Source organism: Furipterus horrens, unplaced genomic scaffold, assembly GCF_987537825.1.
Source record: "Furipterus horrens unplaced genomic scaffold, mFurHor1.1.pri manual_scaffold_15, whole genome shotgun sequence".
Taxonomy (NCBI): Eukaryota; Metazoa; Chordata; class Mammalia; order Chiroptera; family Furipteridae; genus Furipterus; species Furipterus horrens.
The window spans coordinates 2,536,293-2,558,554 of NW_028327185.1; the positions used below are offsets into that span (position 1 = coordinate 2,536,293).

General features: G+C 42.4%; 1 protein-coding gene across 1 annotated transcript in view; it reads right to left on the reverse strand.

The window, feature by feature from the left end:
• CFH (complement factor H) overlaps positions 1–14,138 on the reverse strand; it is a 77,479-nt gene extending 63,341 nt beyond the window's left edge. Inside the window, 5 exon segments of the mRNA XM_090263485.1 lie at positions 307–498; positions 1,935–2,011; positions 5,171–5,276; positions 5,614–5,799; positions 13,913–14,138. Of these exon segments, the coding sequence (XP_090119611.1) occupies positions 307–498; positions 1,935–2,011; positions 5,171–5,276; positions 5,614–5,799; positions 13,913–13,970 (619 nt within the window). The 5' untranslated portion in view covers positions 13,971–14,138.
• Positions 14,139–22,262: the final 8,124 nt, after the last annotated feature.

Sequence of the window (22,262 nt, forward strand, 5' to 3'; positions counted from 1 at the left end):
AGTACCCGTCGGACTCCTTATGCAGGGTGACCGTGGACGTCTGGTTTAGCTCCCTTATGCCACAGTTTTCTCAACGATAGAAGGTGAAAATGGTACTGGAATCACATCAGCCATTTTGAATGCAAAACGAGATGACGCGTATAAAGGACCTCGATGCATCCCTGGGGCACAGAAAGTGCTCAATGCACATTAGTTATCAGCAGCATTATTTAGGTTCTTTAGGAGACACGGTGTTCGCAAATGCATGGTTTCCTGAGAAGAACGAAAATCGTTCACGTCATCAAATGAACAGCCGGTGTCGCTTACCGACACACTTCGGGGTTTCTTCACTCCAAACGCCGTTCTCCGAGCAATGTATCTCCTTAGGGCCGGCAAGCATGAAGCCCGAGTTACACTCAAACTTCACCACTTGTCCGAAAGAGTATTCCTGGTCCAGCCCGAGCGAACCATCAACGACTCTCCCGTTCCTGGGCTCTGCCACTGGCAGACACTTCACCACTGAAAAAGAAACACAATGTTTCCTAAATGAGGTTGGAAACTTTATCACGAAAGATACTTACATATACACATATCACTATAAGGCCAGCAAGATAAGATTGGAGGAAATTACTTAAACGTGGGCTGTGTTTTCTTTTTCTCAGAAACGCATTCAGTATCCCCGTTTGTGGGAGAGAGAGCCTGCTAAGTGAAAAAAGCAATACTGAGTTTATCTCTGATCCTTTCCCATGGATGTGGACACAGAGAAGTACTACTTTGAATAACAGTTCATATTGTGGTAGGAGTGAGCAAATGCTTCTTAAATAATTGAGAAATACAAAGCTTGGGGTAATTAAACGTAAATTTTCCACTTAAGCCCCACAATCATATGACACTGTATTCCTAAAGGCATAACAGCAAACTTTTTGATGACATTTACTTCAATAAGGAAATAGGTTTAAAAATTCCTTCCTTTTCTCCATCAGCATTCAAAATAATTTGAGTGTTTCTTTAGATTTTACATAATATTTTCCAATACCCCTTAGGTTATGGCATTCCAGCTTCATTTTACTGTAGAATGACTAGGATGCTTGTTAAAATGGAAAGTCTACAGCTACCTCCCTGCCCATCACCCCACAGGTGCCCCTTCAGGAGGGTCTTTAGTAACCCAAAATTTCAGTTTTTAGCAAACACCCTGGGTGACTTCCAAGGCAGATGTTCTCTGGAACATGTCTCCTCTTTATGTGTGATCACGCTTCTCCTCTCCTCCTTCCGTTTCTCTCTCCCTCCCCCACTCCTTCCCTTCCTTCCTGCTTCTTTCTCTCGCCCTCTCCCTTTACTCCTCACCATGGAGCTGGGAAACTCCATTCTGATTGCTCTCTTTTGTTTCCATGATGACCAGGTATTGGGATTGCTAACTCAAATTCTGGAAACAGGGTTGAAATTTTCCTCTTTTCACTGTCTGCTTTCTGGACGAGTAGGAAAGGGCAGAACTTTCTCTTACTTCTCTTTTCAGTGAGACCAAGACCACAGGAAATCCTCCCTGGTCAGGCAAGAAGGCAGAGATGTCTAAGTTACGGTCTCTACTTCAGCTGTGCCCAGAGATCCTGCATTGGGGTGGTTTTGGGTGAGTGCATTACTAATCAAGCGGAAATTCTGATCTTCAGGTAAATAGTGATATTTGTGTTCTTTCTAGAGGTTAGAATCCAAAAGGAAAGAAAAATAAGTTTTAGGTTTCTTACATCCTAATACTTTAAATATTAGATCAGATTCGATTATATTCATATTTGGTTATTGAAACACAAAATAATGCAGTATTAAAAAGCTTAGATGCACACACTGTATTATATTAGAAACCATAAAAATAATTTGAGTAAGAAATATTTAATTACAGACTTTAAGGGTATTTTAGTGTAAGACATTTCTAAAAATCTTAGGTATTTCAGCATTTCATTTACCTTCACAAAGAGGAATATCATTGGTCCATCCATCTGCTTCACATTCTCGGTAATCAATTTCCCCTATCATTTGATACCTGAAACCCAAAAGAACAGGGTCATGAGTTAATAATGAACGCTGCTGTGCACTTTTAAATTTGATAACATTCTGGATGTCCAGCCTCCATTTCAGGGAAAATTAGGAGCATACGCATTTACTCCTTTCCCTCTCTCTTTCTGTTTTTATCTCTTAAATTTCTTTTTATTTTTCTTAATTTTTTTTTCTTTCTTAAGAGAGACCTGTGAACGCTCAGGCAGACAGACTTGGAATAACCACACGCCTTGGTTGGTGACACAGATTCACTGTTTCATGCACAATTTGCTGCTGTTTTTTCATTGAGTCAGTTAATTCATTGCACTTAACAATGTAATAAACGCCCCCCGAAACCCCCGTGAACATGATAGCAACCAGCAGCCAGCTGCATGGTCGCTCTCCTTCAGCTTCACTCTGTCCTCCCGCCCTCCAAGGCGGTCATGTCTTCTGGTTGCTTTGGGCTTTTTGCACAATCAGGGACAGTGCTGGCAAAATGCCCTGGTGTGGGATGTGTTTCCAGCACTTGTCCCCATCTCCATCCCAGAGATTCTTTCTGGAATGTGGCTGTCAAGTCCAGTCTGCTGATACAGGCCATGCAATGTCAAAATTACCTAATTATAGTAACTAATCAAGCCTGCCCATAAAACCTAAAATTCTCTACGTGAAGGAAATTTCCTTGAGGCAGGTGCAGAATGTGCAGTCTTTGCTAGAGGCCTCAGAGCAGGCAAAGCCTCCTTCTCAAAGTTACAGTGGGTAGCTGTGAGCCAAAAGCAGGTCTTCCCAAAATAAGTAATGGGAAAGCTTTTGATAACCACAAGAGGGATAGTGTAGAAGAGGGCCTTTGAGACTTCCGGCCAGGATGAAGGCCTAGACAGACACGCTGCGTCTCCCTCCACAACTAAGAAGGAATACGATTACTTCAAAACTAGAGACAACCAGAAGTTCCAGAATATCAAGCTGCATGAAAGTACAACAAAGAAAGATATAAAGAGGAAATACTCATCCAGACAGGTAGGAGGGGCAGAGCCGGGCTGAAGAGGACGCGGTGTGCTGGTGGCAGCAGCAGCGGCAGCTACAGGCCGGCAGAAAGCAGTCACACGTTGTAAAAAGTCAGGAGGGACACCAGGGGAGCGCTCCCAACACCAGACCAGACCGCACATCTCACGGTTTCAGCACCGGAGAAAATCAAGCTTCATTGCTTCTGACTGAGCAAACCAGTGGGGGTTGAGGTAGAGGAAGAAACTGCTGGTCTCTCAGCAGAGTCCACTTGTTAAAAGGGCCCCCATGGTCCTAGAACATTTGCAGACACACCCACTCTGGGAACGATAGCCAGGGCAGCAGCTAGAGGGGCGCCAGTCCGGTGTGGAGGTGGGAGAGGTGCCTGGAAAGGGGGTGAGTGCTGGGCAAGCAGCATTGTTTCCTCTCAGACCCTCCCCCACAAACAGCACCACAACGTGGTGAAACAGGTCGCCCTGTGCTGATGAATCCCTACGACTCCGCCTCTTACAATGTAACAGGTGCAACAGCTCAACCCAAGACACAGAGGCAAACATAGGAACCTGTCAGAATGAGGAGACAGAGAAGTATGGCCCAAAAGGGGGAATGGATCAAGGTTCCAGTGGGAGAACTAAGTGACGAGGAGATAGCGAACCTAACAGACGAGGAGATAGACAACCTAATAGATGCAGAATTCAAAACACTGGTGATAAAGATGCTCACAGGCTTGACAGATATGCTTGAGTATGGCAAACCCCTACGGGAAGAAGTGAAAGCTACGCTAAATGAAACGAAGCAAAATATATACAAAACCAATGGTGAAGGGAAGGAAACAGGGGTTCCAATCAATGATTTGGAACATGAGGAAGAAAAAGACAGTCAATCAGTACAGAATGAGGAAACAAAAATTGAAAAAATGAGGAGAGGCTTAGGAACCTCTGGGACAACTTTAAATGTGCCAACGTCTGAATCATAGGGGTGCCAGAAGGAGAAGAGGAAGAGCAAGAAACCAAAAGGTTATGTGAAAAAATAATAAAGGAAAACTTCCCAAATTTGGCAGAGGAAATAGATGTACAAGTCCGGGAAGCACAGATAGTCTCAAACAAGCTAGACCCAAAGAGGACCACACCAAGACACATCATAATTAAAATGCCCAAAGTTAAAGATAAAGAGAGAATCTTAAAAGCAACAAGAGAAAATCAGAGAATTACCTACAAAGAGGTGCTTATAAGACTCTCAGCTGATTTCTCAAAAGAAACTTTGTAGGCAAGAAGGGACTGGCAAGAAGTACTCAATGTGATGAAAAGCAAGGACCCACAATCAAGATTACTCTATCCAGCAAAGCTATCATTTAGAATGGAAGGGCAGAGAAAGTGCTTCCCAGACAAAGGAAAGCTAAATGAGTTCATCATTACCAAGCCATTATTATATGAAATATCAAAGGGACTTACTTAAGAAAAACATCAAAATTATGAACATTAAAATGACAACAAACTCACAACTATTAACAACTGAATCCAAAAAACTAAAAACAAAATCCAACTAAGCAAACCAGAACAGGAACAGAATCATAGGTGTGGGGATCATTTGGAGGGTTACCAGCTGGGAGGGGGGAGGGGGAGAAATGGGGAAATGGTGCAGGGACTAAGAAGCTTAATCGGTTGGTACAAAATAGACAGGGAGAAGTTAAGAATAATATAGGAAAGGTTGAAGCCAAAGAACTTATATGCATGACCCGTGGACATGAACTAAGGGGATGTGATTGCTGGAGGGAAGGCGGGTACTGGGCAGAGGGGAGCAAAGGGGAAAAAATTGGGACTACTGTAACAGCATAACCAATGAAATATGTTTTTAAAAAGTAATGTAGAGAAGACCCCTTGGAGTGAATCCTTATTTATATGCATACTATGTTCCCAGCCCCCGAGAGCTACTCTTAAAGAGTCATTACGGTTCATTGCAATTTTTCAATGTTGAGGAGATATCATGGTATCCAGATATAATCATGTTCCTTATTTCATTTTAATTTTGGGGGTTATGTGCATGCCAGCTCTAAAAAGGCTCATAGAAAAACACTGTAACCTGAAAAACAGAAATTAGGACCGCTCCTGGGCGTCACAGCAATGATCCATTGCGTGACCCCGGACCTCGCTTTGCGCGGACTGCTCACCCCTCGTCGCAGGTGTAGACGGCCTTGGCTCCGAATTCGAACTTGTCTCCCACGGCGAGTTCGAAGGAGCCGAAGGGAGTATCCCCAGGGTGTCCACAGGGCTTTTCTGAAACGAAGAAAAGGACGGGACAGTCGCGCCTAACTCGAGACACGCTTTCTACAGGAGGGCGCAGGGCAGGGCTGGTCGCTAATGTACCGGCGGGCGGAACGGGGGCTACGGGACAGCGAGAAAGGCAGCGCCCCTGTTGGAGAGCGGAACGCATCTGCTCCGGTTCTGGGTTTTGGAAGATCACCATCAGGTTCAAGAATCATGATGGCGTCGAGCTCGTATTTAAGTGACAACGGCGGTGGGAGTCAGCCGGTGTGGCTACAGCAGGGAGCATTCGGTATTTTCGCAACGAAAAGTTTCTGGAAGTTAAACAAGCAAAGCCTGGGCCGCTCACTCTGGCACGTTTTGGACGGATTGAGGTCCACCCACTGGCCCTGCTTGCACTGCGCGGTGATCAGGCCGTAGGTCCTATATCCCGGGCGGCACTTGTACGTGGCCTTGGTGCCTTCGCTGTAGCTTTGCTCCGACCACGAGCCCACCAGGACTTCCGTCTGCCTTCTTGGGGGAGGTTCGTTGCAATCTGCAAACGACGAGAGTGGAACAAGAGCTTAAAGCAGTGATTTATTTTTGCTTTTAGAAATACCTACATAGTTATAGGTCCAGCCAAATTATATATGTATATATGTTAGGTTACAGAAACGAATCTGCAAAATTTGTAAGAATAACTTCCCAGAGAAATAGGTCTACTTTTCTATATTGTTTTAACTGCTGTACTGCAGTTGGAAAATATTTATTGGGCACTAATCTAAACTGCGAAGAAAGAAGCAATTAATAAGAAAGACAAGGTATCTGCTCTAGGGGGGAAGTGAGTTGTTCAGTAATCAAAGAGATGCAGGATACGCATTACAGATACACAAATTTTCATTAGAAATATAAAGCGTGGTGAGATGATACAAAAGTATATGGAAACATTTCAAACAGGATAGAACAGGACGATCAATTCTGATGTAATAAAATTCTGGCAAAACTGATTAAAATATAAAAAAGGAAGGAAGGCATCAATAACCATGATGTTGAATCAAAAAGGGATGCCTTTAGAAATCTTGTGAACATCAAAAAAGATCTTAACAGAATATTGACAAAATAGACAAATTCCTAGGAAAAAAAATGACTTAAAACCGACTCAAAGAGATTTTAAAACCTCAAGAGCTCTAGAACCAAAAATGTACAAAAAAATTCCAGCGTCCATGTACAGAATTAGTTGGGTTCATCCTCTACTTTTACAAAATACACAAGGGTAGTTAAAACAAGAAAAGGAGATAATAGTAAAAGATGTGATCACATATTTTACCAAAGAAAAGAAACCCAAGTGGCCCATAATCTTATGAAAAATGGCTGCCACTGAAAATTAAGACTGTAATAAACCCTGAATAAAATAACATGACATTGGTAAATATTTAAGAAGTCTAAAAAAAATCCCACCACTTGGAAAGAACATGGAGCGAATAATAACCACATAAAGTAAACACACGGAAAGGACCATCTATTACTCAGGAGTATTTAACCCATAAAAAAATCTAAGAATAGTCATGTGTATCAGGAATGAGTACATTGGCTCTGAAACTATTAGAGAAGAGCAAACATGTAATTACCATAAATATTAAGATAACATTTTCTTCTAGAAGGAAGATAGGGATAGTAATCTAGAAGAAACCCACAGGGATCTTGTAGGTTATGGCAAACATTCTACTTCTTGACAAGATAATTATAATTAATTTCATTACAGTGGGATCATATTTTATTCACTCATGTGTTATGTTTTACAATGAACATTGAAGTGACAGAATCTGCATATACAGTATGATTCTTATTTTGCAAAAATTAATTAACTAAGTAACATGTAAAGAAAATGAAGCTCATGCCTACTGTTATTCTTGCTAATATTTTAAATACTCCCTACTGCTTAATTCACATATAACTGCTCCTGATGTTAGAATGACTACATTAGTAACCCTCCCACACATTACTTTTTAAAATGGCAAATTTAAAGATACATGGTTATCACCATGTATGTTCATTGGTATTTTCCATTGCTAAACTCCTTTCCTTACTTGGTTTTATAATCATGGTTTAACATTCTGTTCTAGAGTTTCTTTTTAAAAGGCAAGGGAAAAAAATAATCAACGGAGCCAGATCTCATCACAGAACATACTCATTATCAAAACGTTTCACACCATTTCATAGAACACGTGAAACTACACTTTGATGTGACAAGTACTATCCGTGTGGGAACCCACACGCCAACTTCCCTCTGAAGTTTGGGCAAGCGTTCAGCACATTTACGTTAGGGAACTTGCTAAGAAAATGATTCCGCGGTAGTTTTGCTTTTTACAAGGAAATATGCTTTTAGCCACTAGGTGGTGGCAATGCGCCGCCATGAAACGGCACCATCACCACCACCCCCCCGCGCCCCCACCCCCCCGCCTCCGGCCCCCCCCCCCCCGAAGCAAGGCCCCCCCGAAGCAAGGTCCTGTTTTATTTTGTATAATTGTAATGTTCTTGTTTGTTCTTAGGTAAAAACGCCCTGTTTCATTACAGGCTAATAAGTGTGTTTCTCGCTTTTAACGTTCAGACCCGCTTCATAGCGTTCAGATTATTAGGAAAGTAAATGAGTTCAAGGTCAAAGGCAGATGCCAATGCTACGAGGAAAGAACAATTTTCCACTAGTCCAGTAACATTTCGATAAACTTGGTTCCCGTTCTGTTACTAAGCTAACATAAGGAAATAGGACGGGTTTTCTCAGTTAATTTATTTGATTTCAATGATTTTTACTAATGTAGTGGTCTTATCGAAAGAGTAATCCAGCCACAGAAAACTCAGCCCATTTGCTAGCCCGAGGCAGCGCGTTTTCCTGTTGGCTATTGACGTATTTCCAGGTTGACACCTGTCACTCTTGAGTTTTCAGATACAGTTCCTTGTTTTTAACAACCAGACATAAAAGACAAAGACACACCGCTCTCATGACCTTCCCGTCCGCCTTCCACAATATTCCGCTGTCCCCCAGAGTGAATGTTTACTCCGGTTTCTCTGCCATCAGAGCCCCCAGGTGGTGACCCGCTCCACTTCAAAGGGTACTTAGACCTGCGCTTCCTCCAGGGACTTTCCGTGGCATCTCCAGGCCCGGTAAGGGAAGTGCGAGACTCCTGCTCCGTCGGCGACCTTGGCATAGCTTTTCCGCGTCTTGGCTCAGATGCCTCTCACGGGTCACCTTGACCGTGAAACATTCTGACAGCAGACTTCCGACGGCTGCATTTGTGTCGTCCTTCAGGCTGTCCTTAAAGATGGCTTCCTTCACAACATAGCTCATGGCTCCTAACTATTTTCATGTTTACTGGAGTCTCGCCTATTCTCCACCGACACGTGGGATCCCCGAGGATAAGGACCCCCTCTGCCCTCGTTTTTATAGTGGAGGAATTCTCCTTAATACTCAGATCTTCTAATGTCCAATGTGTCTCCTGTCTCCTCCGGTTCGACTCTGTGATACTTGGAGTATATCAACTCATGTCATAGAAAAATATTTACAGTAATCATTCACTATGCTGTGTTATAACAATAATTAAACCTATCTTATGACATAACTTTTATTTGCCTGAATTGACAAATAGCTAACTCTTCAAACTCATTCTCAAAAACTTTCAGTTAGAAGAGGAGCTATTGGCACATATGTACGTTAGCCACATTTGCTTGAAATAAATGAAAAAAATTTTTCAAAACATGGAAACAGTTTTTTTGAGGTAGGATAAGTTGGAAGTTATTGTCAGCAGTAGTAATTTATGTTTTGAATTGCCATCACATTTCTCACTAAGTTAATAAGTAAACTGAGCTTTTTTAGGTCTAAGTATTTACTGAGATTTAAACAATGAGCACCTCATCTTGTGTTCACGTAGCCCATTAAATGCCAGTTCGTTCTTTTTTTTGTAAAATACTACCTGGGTGAACTCTTTATTCACGTGGCCTGACTTTCCAATTTAAAATTATTCATTCTATAAATACAGAGTGCAAATAGATTTGGCGATTGAATTAGAATAAAATTCATTTTACTTTAATTTGAAGGGCACAGTTGTAAGATTTTTGGTCAAAGTTAAAAAACAAATATAGTTGATACTCTAAGAATCAGTATTCACTTAATTTTTCAACTTTCAACTTTTAAGGGGTATTATTGACATATAAACACAGAGCTAATTATTTGTTTTCAATGTCAATATATCTATAAACTGTTGTATGAAAAGTATTTTTAATGAAATTAAATAAATCATAATAAAATTATACATTTGAGAAAATCAAATATGTATCACACTGCTTTGGTAAAATGAAGTTGGTCTCTTTGTTCAATTAATCTATTTTTCTAAAGTTACTTTGGAAAAAAATAGCAGATACCACTTTTTAAATAGCCTAATTCTATACTTAGTAAATATTAAAATATATTATAAAGCAAAAGTAAATATCAATTTTAAAAAAATGGAGAAAATGGAAATAGCAAAAATAGATATTTTGCACTAAATTTTCTTCCTATTTTCTCATTTGTATATATGTATATTATTTATATATGCATGTATATGATTTGATTCATCTTCCTTTTCAAAATAGAGATATTCAGGTTATTTCACAAATAAGGTTATTTACAATTAAGTTTAGAAAAAACTCTAGGAAAAGCAGAAAAAGACTGTTACATTTAATAAGCATTTGAAGACATTAATTTATATTTTTAAAATTTAAACAGATGATTATATAATCTCTTTTAAAACTGTTAATAGTGACAAACAGCATAAGATAATTCCAGAATTATAAAAAGGAAATGGAGAACAGGTGATAGCCATAAGAACTGGGCAGAAGAACAAGTCCATCAGAACTAAGGTGGGAACAGGTTACCTGCCATCGGATACAGCTTAAAAGTCCCGCTGACAGTAAGCTTCCTGACGTGTGCACTGTTTGAATAGCTCGTGTGTGATGTCAGTTATGGTTCAAGTCCAAATGTCAGCTGCTTAAGATAAATCGTGAGAACCTATGAAATAATTTTTTTATGAGGCCTGCCTGGCTGTTCTAGGAGTTCAGTCGGAGGGCGATAGTGAAATGGAGACCCTTAACGTCCTGTAGCAGGAATGACTTCGCGTCTGGATGATTATCACGACAATCTTGGGGGGAAGGACGAGAAGTTAAAGAGAACAAAAACAACTACAGTCTCCCCAATGTCACCTGTGGTACTCGGGGACGCTCAGCAGATGGGGTAGCTAGAAAGAGAGGTGATGGCTTCAGCCCTTCCGCTTTAGAGAACTGCTGCCGACCCTTTGTACAAACACCCGGCGTCTCCTTAGCCTTGGCCGTCCTCCTCGTCATCCTCATCTGGCGAACTCGTACTCAACCTTCAGAACCCACCCAAGATGCCATCACAACCCTGACACATTTCTCTCTCTTCGTTGTACCCCTTACAGAGCAGCTCTCCAACCCTATCCCACTCCATTCTCTCATCCCATTGGGTTTCTTCCCCGCCCCAAACACTCCTGTGGTCTCCTTTCTCTCCATCACAATACTCTGTACGGTAAAATACAGCATGTTAATAAAATGCAATGATCATTCCTTTTGTTTTCCCCACTAAGTGACTGTCTTGGAAAGTGCCAGTCGGAGTTTGCAGTACTTAGCAGTCAATCAAGAAACGATCATTGAATGAACACATGAAGGAATGAAGGAATGGATGGATGTGAAACAATCTCAGGACCCTTCCAGTGTAGCTGTAGGGACAACCTGTTCAGGGACATCATAGATGGAAGCAAATGCAAAAGACGAGAGAGGACACAGGACCAAAAGTTCAGTTACATGAACCCAAGAAACCAACATCTGTAACAGTGTTGTCAATTCTGTTCACATGCCCTACGTTTGAATTTATGTTTTACTTTTTGAAGTCAGAAACCATCTTAATTTAGCTCAAAAACCTTTTGTAAACCTTTGAAAGAACATTTTTATAATCGCTTCTCTATCTATTACACTTCTAGTTAACAAGCTTTATGAGAAGCTTGGCTCTCTCCGTTAAAATGTCAAAACAAACTAAAGCATTCTGTCAAATCTTTTATTCCCCTTTCCCTTCATTATTTTGGTGATTTGTTCCTGTTCTATTACTTTCTCTGAGCTGTTTTTATTATGTTTCCTTATTATTTTAAAGTAAAATGTAACAGTTTTTTCCTCATTACATCATGTCCTTCTCATGCACTATGTTCTGAGACCAGTTCCAGTGGTTAAGAACTGGGTCAAATGCACACGAGGTAGGAGAACACAGGACGGATTGGTTGGCAGAATGTCATGGTCACGGCCGGGCAGATGGGGGAGGGTGTGTAGGAGGAGGAGGAGGAGGAGGCAGAGCTGGAAAGAAGGGAAAGTGGTAAAAGGTTTGAGCAAATAAAAATGGGTCACCTCAACTCCGGCAATCAAAGGCCAATAATGAGGCATCTGTACTCACCTGGACTCGACCTTCTGTTTGGGAACTTCCTGCTAGCTGAGAACTGTTTTAGCAATCCTGAAACATTTGAGGCCTAGTTTACCATTTTCTATGAACACGCGAGGAGCAGATGCATTTCCAGGACATGCCTACACTTCAAAAGACAAGGCTGGCATTGGCACGTGCCCACCCTGTCTCAAACAGTGCCCTGGACCACTGTGGCCATCAGATCTAGTCTTCCTGGAAATGCCCCGTCTTCCCGGAAATGCCCCGTCTTCCAGAATTGCTTAGTCTGGTTCTTACCCTGCTTGTCACCCAGTTCTACCTGCCCACTAACATGGTTGCAGAAAAGGTATCAACTGATAATAATTCACAGCAAACTCATTGAGCTGCGGGACTATTTTGCAAGCAAGGACTAAAAGGGTCGGCCCACAGTCACTGAAAATTCACATCATTTCCCTCGACCAGCTTGTGCGTTGTGGGTGCATTTGCGCAACCGGCCGGGCTAACTGAGTGCCGTCTAAACATGACAGCTGTGTTTCATCTGTTAGGAAGCAGGCACATGTGGTCATTCTCCCTGTGACATGTAGAGTGATCAGTTCACCGGCAGAAGAGGATGTCACGCTTAAACATACATTGATGAAATATGAAACAGAAGTTTAATAAGCCATCTGAAATCAATGACATCAGCAGAGAATTTAAACTCCTTTTGTTTAATTTTTATCACTAATACTTGGAGCGCCAAATCCTGACGTTTCAAACTGCACTTTGTAATCACTGAAACGGTTTCAACTTGGCACGATTCTTGACCTTTAAACATGAACTAGAAATAAAACAAATCTTGACATGACTAATGATGTCTCCATAAAACCTCAACCAGCAACATGTACATGGTGTAACACTAAAAGTATTCCTACTAAAAAAAGACAAAACGCATGTAAAGGAAAAGTTTTCTATGATTAGTAACATTAACATTGTTCTGAATTGTTTGTCAATAAATATTATTTTACTTTTAAATGCTAATTGTAATATTGATATGCACAGGGAAATAACTGTATACGTCGTTTAAAAAGTAGCTAGTATAGATTTTACAAGCTAAAAACCACACAACAGTATACTAGCATATGAAACTAAAAAAGCGCTCTTTTTCAAAAAGGATTAAAATGCTGGAATAAACTTAAGTAACTTACTAAAGGACATAAGTTAAAAAAAGATTTATATCTTTACTTTCTAGTGAAAGACCCTCAGGGACAGAGCTTTTGTGTGTTTGCTAATAATATTCCTCAGGACTGAGAGGCTGACGTGAGTCAGCATTTCACTCAAAATCTGTTGCCTTAGTGAGAAGTTTTAAGAATTTATGAATGATATGTAATTTATTTGGCTTAAGAATGTCAATCTGCTACCTATCACATACTTGCCTATCCTAGCCTAGGAAAGCAAGTTTCCCCCGAGAAGAAACTCATTGATCTATCAAGAAATAGTGATAGAATGAAATTTAATTATTAATCCAGAAATTGTCCTATTGATATGAGAAGAAAAGAACTCCTCCGTTCACGGTCACTACACCTAAAGAATGTTCTTTTAGGATATATCTCATATACAGCCACAGGGAAAAAACCTTTGTGAACAACGTCGGTATTACAGAGATTGTATATTCATTATTTTTGAACCTATATAATATTTTATTCTAATGATGCAAGTAATAGTTGTCTATAAGACCTTTGAGGCCATGACAATATCATTTCTAAGTGATAAATGGATATTTCTTTAGAAAGAGTTAATATCTATATCTGAAATAAATCTAATCATTTTATGATGTGAAGGATTTTATTGTCTAATTTATGTTCAGGTTCTATATATGCTCACATACTCTTAATACTTTGACATAAAGCATTTTAGTAAAAATTCTAAGCAAAAAAGTAAATTATATTTTATTACAATTACAAGGGAAGTGATTATACATATTATGATGTTCAAATATTAAAAAATATTTTCTAGAATTTTAGATTAAGTAGAATTATGATAGACAATCAGAATGTCATTCAAATAAGCTTTATAGATGTTTTAAACTTCACCCTAAGCTACAGAGCAGGAATAAAATCACATTTTCTAGACCAGATTTTCATTACCATGTGTGAAAAGCATAGTAGCAAATCTTTGATAATACAGTTATAGAAAAAACAAAGTCTTTCAACTTCACTCTTACCTTGCGCTACACAAACAGTCCATAACATGAGCCACAGAATCTTTGCTGGAAATCTCATTTTGGGGGATCTTTCAGGGGTACATTGAAGAGCTGACAATGCTCACACTCTCTCGGGTTCTCCTCTGCGAAAAATGGTAATTAGTGCAGGCAAGTACTAGCTCCAGAAGGAAGTTGAAACTTAGCTTGGAACACAGTGAGGTGACCAAAGGCCCCTCCCGTCAGAAACATTTGCAAAGTTGGGAAAAAAAAAAAAAAAAAAAACCCAGCTCCGCCACCAGCCCCAGCAGCGTCCGAGTTTGCAAGGACTCCCTTCCCTCCCACTGAACGCCAGTGCTGTGAGCTGCCCGCCCCCGCGTCGTGTTTGCAAACCCAGGCGGTTCTCCGCCGCAGCCAGTGCGGCTCCGGGGACGCCCAGCGCGGACTGGTCGTGCCTCTGGGCTCGGAAGCCCTCTCACCGCCCCAGCCCCGTGCGGCCCACGGGGCACAACCCCGTGGGGTAAAGCACAGAAGCCCCCCCCACAAACCCTTCGCGGGGCTTGAGGCGGCGCAGCGCCTGCAGGGTTGGACCTGGTGCGCTTTGCCAAGAACGCGGTGCTGGCTGGTTGGGGGGACCTGCTTCTCCTGCAGTTTGTGAGGTTCACCTTCCACAGACCTGTGAACAGCGCGCGCCAAGCGACAGGCTCCCTGGCGCGGGGCGTGAGCGAGCTTAATCACTCGGAGAGCAAGAAATGGGAACGCCACTTCTTTAAGGGTTTTCAGACAATGGGCGCAGAGAGAATGAGTAAAAGCAGACGGTTTGCTGAATATTAAGGAGGCGAAGACACCGAGCAGCTCTCTCTCTCAGGACCCCCCCACAGCCCCCATCCTCCCGTCCAATAAAGGCCCCCCCCACCCCCCCATGCACAGGGGCCGTCTAGCCCGATCCCAAAGAACGTGGAATAGATTGGCCAGTTTTTGTACTTTATACAAATCAAATAACAGTTTGATTTTTTGTGTGTTTAGATCCTTTTACTGAAAGTTTTATTTGGGTCATTCAGCCACACTTCTGTGTGTAGTTACAGATGATTAATTTTGAGAGCTGTGTACTATTCCATTACCTGAATATGCCGCATTTTATTGATCTGTGTGCCCGTGAATGGGCATCTGAGTAGATTCTAGTTTGGACTGCTACATTACTTGAAGTGAAAAAAAAAAATCAACATTTCGTAATTTTGAAATTTGAAGTCAGTAATATCTATACTAAGCAGCAAATAACTGTTAGAGTGTGGAGAAAGGAGTGACTTCCTCCGAAGGCTTGATCTGGGATAGTCTCGAGAACATTTCATTATTAAATTGTAGTTTAAGGGAAAGGGGCACCCGAGCAGAGGCTCGGAGGGATACAGGAAAGCGCAGGGGCTCTAGAATTAACGGGAGCCCCAGCCCCAGGGCCCGGCTGCCGCATGGGAAGCTGTGGAAGGAGGAAGAGCGGCTCTGAATGAGGAGAGGTTTGAACTTCGGATTCAAAAACACTGTAAATTAGTTATTTCATAGGCAATATGTCATCTTTGCTAGATTTAATCAGGGGACAGGGGACGCAGGGCGCTCAGTGCCGCACTTGAGCGCACGGGGAGGAAATGGCGCAGATGCCCCGAGCGCAGGGGGCAGACCCCCGAAGGGACTCGTGACGCAGGGGGAGAAGAAAACCCACGGAGGAGGTCAGAGCCAGCGCCACGGAGCCTCAGCCGTTCTCGCCTAGACAGGTACAGTCGAGGACCGCAAAGCGACCCTTGTGACGTGTCTTCGTGGTGATGATGCTTTTGTAAAAATTGAAAAGGGGTCTTAACTGCTGGAGAGCACACACCCCTTTCACGAAAAACAGCGCACGTGTTCCTCCACAGAAGCATGGGCTAAGGTGAAGGTCTATTTGGGTCCCTCCTCGCTTGCGTGGAGGAGCCTTAAATATTGTGGGGCTCCCTCCTGTCCTGCCCAGGAGGCTGGTGCCTTCACTTCCTCCCAAATGCTGTGCTGCAGGGCTGGCATCGCCTAATGTAATGACTTGTAAGAAAGAGAAGAACAATGTCTCTGCCTTTTCTTTAATTCTATTTGGGAGGAAATGAAAACGCAAGGGCCTCCATTCATACTTATTGCACTTATTTTATTAGGTGCTTCTCTAAAACTAGATTGCGAGCTCTTACCTAATTCAGCCTCTTAGAGGAAAAGGAGGAGCAAACCCGCCATCTCCTGGGAACTTCCTCAGTCCTGCTGGGGTTGCTTCCAGAAAACTCGAAGGGCCTGTGGCGGGGTTGGACCCTCCCTTCCCCACACCAGCTGCCTCTTCTCCTGTCCTCTTTCCCTGGTCCCTGCACGTGCGCCCCCGGGTCCCACACGCAACCTGACTGTACATTTCTGAGACTTTTCAAGCCTCCATTAAGAATCTGTGAGCAAAGTGACTTGTTTGCCTTTGTGCTGAGATTGCTTCAAACTTCCCCTGACCTAGCGACCATGGCTGATGGATGATTAACTTTTATGAGTCCGGGGCTCTATGAAGTACATTATCCACCCTAGTTCCCTCGAGAACCTTGCCAGCTCGTTCTAGTATTCCCTTTTTACACAAGCGACTTGATGACCTACTGAAGATTAGAACCCAGGCCGTCTGGTTGCACAGCTGGGAGCGTGAACACTTGGCTCCCTGGTTCAGACTGTCATTGTGCATTACCCCCAAACTTTGTGACCAGTTTTTGTTCTGAACAGAGAAAAGTCTTAGGATTGGTCAATGAGAGAATCAACTGGCCCATGTTAGCCCACCCCTAAAACAAAGGATAGTTTTAAATTACAATCAGCCTAGACTTCTGATAAAACAGACATGTCCACCCAAACTCCTCGGAGACAATACACATCCTTTTACTCTGTGCCTTGAAGCTGTGAATCTTCTCACCTCTTTGACGTGTGTAAACACCGCAGGAGGTAACTACAGCTTTGCACCAGAGACTGAAGGAAAAATAAAAATAAGCTGGGGGTTGGGGGATGGGCAAGAGGCCTTGGAAGATACAGACAGCTGTGTAGAAGCGACCTTGCCCCAAATCTGATCCAAATCCTGCATCAGACTCTTTGTCAAAGGCAAATATACAAATCTTCAAAGTTTTCCCCACATTTATTAGTGGAAAGCTTTGGCTCTGGTGGTGGGATCTGATTCACAGCTGAAGTCTGGGATGAAAACTGAGGGGTCTCTGCAGGTTTATGCGTATTGATGGACATGCATTGTGCCCACTTGGTGGTTTTCTACCTCCAAAGGGGACGGTCAATGTTACTTTGTAAAAACGTTCTCTTTAGTTGCCTTACAATTAGCTTTAATATTAATAGCGTGTTAATGTAAAACAGAAGCTTAATTCTCTCTCATTTGCGAATAGGACAGAGGTTTCTTGGACTCTTGGTCTCTTCTTGATTAGATTGTGAAAGGTTTCTGTTTACCTTTTGTGTAATCTGTGTAGGAAACGATTCTGTGTTTTATGAAAATGATTTCCTGTACTTCCCATTTTCTTTATCAGGTCTTTGCTTGTTTAAGAAAACTGATTCTTCTGCATCAGAAGGATTGAGGTGCTGGGTTTTTGTTTGTTTGTTTTGTTTTTACAGCTATATAACACCCTGGATTTGCCTTTGATTTCTTTACTTGTGACTTTGGTTAAATGAGTAACTAAGTACTGTCTCTCCCTGACCTATGAGCCTATTTAATCGAGTGTTTTATACCTTTTGACATCTTTTTACAAACTTCCCCAGAATTAAATTTTAAGTGTAGTCTTGTTGACCGTGAACTAATTTGGGGGTTTTCAGGAGGGTTCCTGGAACATCTTAAAAGATGTATTCTCTCTTTTTATTAGAGTTATTAAATTAGGATTATTTGCTATGTGAAACTACATGGGAAGCATTGTCAAATAAGAAATGATACTAAACCTTTCTTTAAGTTATTTTGTATAAATATATTATTTTTATTATTTATTAAATGTGAATTGTTACATAAAGTAATTACTATATTATTAATACAGTTATTCATAAAGTGTTCCTGCAAAAGTGCTTCATCTTCAAGGACTTTCAGAGAAAAGACTCTGACAGGGACAGGTTTCTGACAACTCAGCTCATCTGCCTTCACGTGGGAGGGACAGTAACCGACCTCCCCGGTGCGTGCCCAAGGCCACCGGCACAGCCCACAATATGTCATGGGTGGTGGCCCGAGACCTGTCCTCCTTCCCCACGTCAGTGGAATGGGCCTATTACCTGGGTGACCTCGTATCCTCCCGTGAAGACCTGCCTCCGCTACCTGTCACTGTGGGCTTTGGTGGAACACCCATGAGAGGGAAGGTGGGTGATGCACCCACAGAAAATTCAGGACCCAGGTCCTGCCGCGCCCTGCGGTTTGGGAAGCCATGTGGTTGGTAAGACACGTGGTTTCCAGCTGTGACTGGGAAGGCGGAAGCTGATCTAACTCCCCAGAACAAGAAAGAAGTGCAAGGCTTTGCAGGGACTTTGGAGCTTTGGAGGACTCTTACCCCCACCTGGCCTAGTGCCTCAGTCCCTTGTACCCCCTGGTAAAGAGAGGGCACGTGTGGGACCAGGCAACAGAACTTCTAGAGAAGGCAAGCGAGGTTCAAGCTCCAGGCATGTCCCAGGCGGGGCTATCGTGAGAATTGGACGTGTCTGTGACTCTGGAAGGTGGGGGCTGGGCACAGTGACTGAGCGACACAAGGGGAGAGGGCCCCTAGGAGCTTGGGCCCAGAAAGCACCCCTAGGATCCTGGGAAAAAACCCAGACATCTTATATACCCTCTTAACGCAGCAGCTCCTAGCAGACACAGAGTGAGAGGCCTGGCATGTCGTAGCCAATGTCTTGTCGCAGCGCCTAAAGATCTCTGACGTCAGAGCGCCTCCCATGTCATCATCCAAAGTGCGTTCCGTGCGTGCGCTTCATGCGACAACTGTGAAGGTGGTCCTACTGTGTGCCTCCGGCCCTCTTGTCACTGCTCCCTGATTTCGTTGGGTGTAACCTTTATTCTATGGGGTGACACTTACATTCAGTTTTATAACTAATTTTTCCATTTTCTTCAACTCTTTGATTTATATGTAAGTGGATTCACTTTGTTTTTTCACCACGAGTCTTTCCTAACGGTGGCTTCTCTGTTGCTGAGCTCCCAATTTTGACTCATCTTTTTTTCCCCCTTGCATTTGATAATCAAAATTTTAAGACAGGCTCTTGGACTCTTCCTTGATTTATTGCATATTCATGAATTTATTTCTTTTATACTAAAATGTCAACTTTACTGAGTATAAAAAGTCTTGAGTCATGCATCTTTTTTTCATGAGGACTCTATAAATATTATTTTACTCATTTTTAACATGGTACTGTATAATAGTTGAACGTTTTTGATTTTATTCTCTCTTGCATGATGTTTTCCTTGGATGCCATAGGATGCTTTTTAATTTTTAGCCAACTTAAATCTGATTTTATTAAACTTTTTAGTTTACAAATGAAGACATGCTATTTTAATATCCTGTAACACAGATACAGAGAACATGTTAGCAACCTTTGCCTTCCACACTAATCTCACCTCCCTGACCTTGCTTTTCTATTCTTTTAAAAAATATAAAAACAGCTACTGAATTATAACATAGATACAAAATCTGCAGATCACAGGTCTAAAGAGAATTAACTTTGTAAATGTTAACTCACCAATGGAAGCAGCATATGGATAACAAAGCAGCCCAATACCAGCATTCTGGACGCCTCCTCCTGCTCCCCAGGGGGGACTGCTGCCCTGAGTCCAGCAGTCAACTGACTTTTGCCTATTTTTTAAAAACAGAAAACAAGGAAGTTTTTTTTGGTAAACATAAGTTTTCATAGACGCAAAGAAGAGTGAAAGGTAACTGTAACTTTAAGTCCATATATTTTTTAATAAAAGCATTTTTTACTGAATTGTTTCAGTATCAGTTGAGAAGAGCATGTATATTTTTAACAATCATATCTGAATTACGTTTTGTGAGCAATCTGAAAGTGGAGTGAATTTCCAGACCTGCAGGTATCAATGATTGGACCAAGGTGGAAAGAATGTTTGAATCTTGAATCATGGCCACGTGTTTAATAAGACAGTTTGTTTTTTACCTCTGGCGAGTGATTGCAAACCTGTTTAGCCAGGTCTTTTCAGGAAAAAAAATGTCTTGCTAAAGTATTAGAAACAAATGAGCATGAGTTCTAACCACATAGGACCCAGGAAACCAGGAGTCAGATCATTAACCAGCAAATGACTAGTGAACCAAACGTCCCTCCTCGTTAGCCTGACTCTGTCGCCAGGCATTTGAGACACTCCATCAATGATGTCACGCACTAACTGCTCTGTCTTCTCTCCCTCCTCCCTATCGTTAGGAGAGGTAGTCGCCTCCTTGTGGGTAGCTGTACTTGGTTTGTTCCCATTGCTGTATCATAGCCTGTGTGTGACTGAATCACTGTTTATTCACTCGGGTGCTAACGGGCATGGGGGTGTCTTTGGACCATTACAAAGTGTGTTGCTATGGGCATGTTTTCCACACATGTCACATTTTTTTTTTTTTTTGTGCACATGAAGTGAAACTTTTAAAGTATATACCTAGCAGTGAAATTGTGGGATGGTAGGGTACGCATGTGTCCAGGTCTAGTGCCTTCTGCCGAAGAGTTATCTGAAACAGTGACGCCAACAGCCATGGCTCTCTCAGCAGGAAGCGAGAGACCTCGGTCGCCACACCCTTCAGGGTCACCTGGCTTTTTTTCACTCTAGGGGTTTTTTGTGTGTGTTTGTAGTAATAATGCACTGCAGTTTGAGGTCACTTATTTAACAATTTAATCTACTCAACAGCTTTTTACAAACCCAGACACAAAGATATAGAGATTTTTCCATTCTCTCCTATTTTTATGCACCCTGTAATCGAGTCGGCAGCCGTCCGTCTCGAGAGACGATGGTGTAGCTTCTTAAGAGTCTATCTGCACCGCCGAGAATGGTTGTGGAGTCCGACTCGGGGGTGACACGGTATCTGTCTCCTCCCGTGTTGAATCGACATCTTGCGATGACGCTGGAGTGTCCTCTCCAGTGAAGCTGAAGCTACAGAGCCTGGGCAGGGTGATATGGAGGGTCTGCTGTTGCCCATGCAGCAGACCCCCCCTCTCTTCGCAGCTGAAGGGTCCAAGGGAAAGATGGAGTCAATACAGCTTGGCTTCAGGTGCGCCGCAGGAGTTGCCGGTGTTGACTACAACGTCAAACCGCCTTAGGGACTCCGGCTCCGGATTTTCTGTCGGGGTTTACTCCCTTAGCCTTTCCCCTGAAGAGGTATGCCGCAAGGCAGCGGAGGTTTTTTGGAGTCAGAGTTTTCCTTCTCTGATGTGCACCCTGTAATACACACAGGATTATTTATAAACTATCTAAGGAATTACTATAAATTAAGCCTACCCCTGCTTAGAAAATAGAACATGATCATTATAGAATTCTTTATCCATTTTGAAATCAAAATTCTTTTTCATGTTAAATATGCAGTTCGTCCTCACGTACCGCAGGCCTGGCGAGCAGGAAGCCTTCCGCGCCGTCGCTCACAGACCTGTGTCCTGGTGTCGCTGACCTATTTAGCCGGGACTAATTTATTTTCGTCTGGTGTTGATTAGCTCTCACCAAGATGGCTGTGATGTGTATACTGCCTTCTTGTCTGCGTTCTGGAACGAGGACGTGTCTACGTAGCCTCTTCTTCAGGGTTCGCCAGCTCCCCAGTCCCGCGTTAGAACGCCTGTATCCATCCACACCTTCGTGGGAAGCGCTTTTGATCTACTTGGGGGGAGTCCGCGCTCACTCTTGTCACCTGCCATTTTGACCCCCATCTTTTTTTTTACAGTTTACTTTTGATTTTATTTCGCATTGGTTTCAGGTGTACAACTGAGTAGTTGGACCATCACATACATTTACACAGTGTTCCCGTTGCTATTTCCGAAACCCACCTGCCACTGCGCACGGTCATTACAATATTACTGACCGTATCCCCTGGGCTGTACTTTACATCCCTGCGACCGTTTGGTAACTGCCCATTTGCACTCCTTAGTCCCTTCCCCTCTTCCACTGAAATTTCTACTTAGAGTTTGCTATTTGGGCTGTGACTGTCTCCTAGTCCCATCGAAAATATAGCAGTCTCTACTTTTTATATTTCTCCGTTGCTCCAGTTGGCATTCCGGAAGGAAGTAGGTGAAATTACAGAAGCAAAGAATGCTTCATTCACTGAAATTGGGTAAAACTTTGGTGAGGAAAATATTTTCTAACTGCTTCTCTTTTAAAGTCTGTTATTATTACAACATTTTACATTTTTTTGTGATCAGG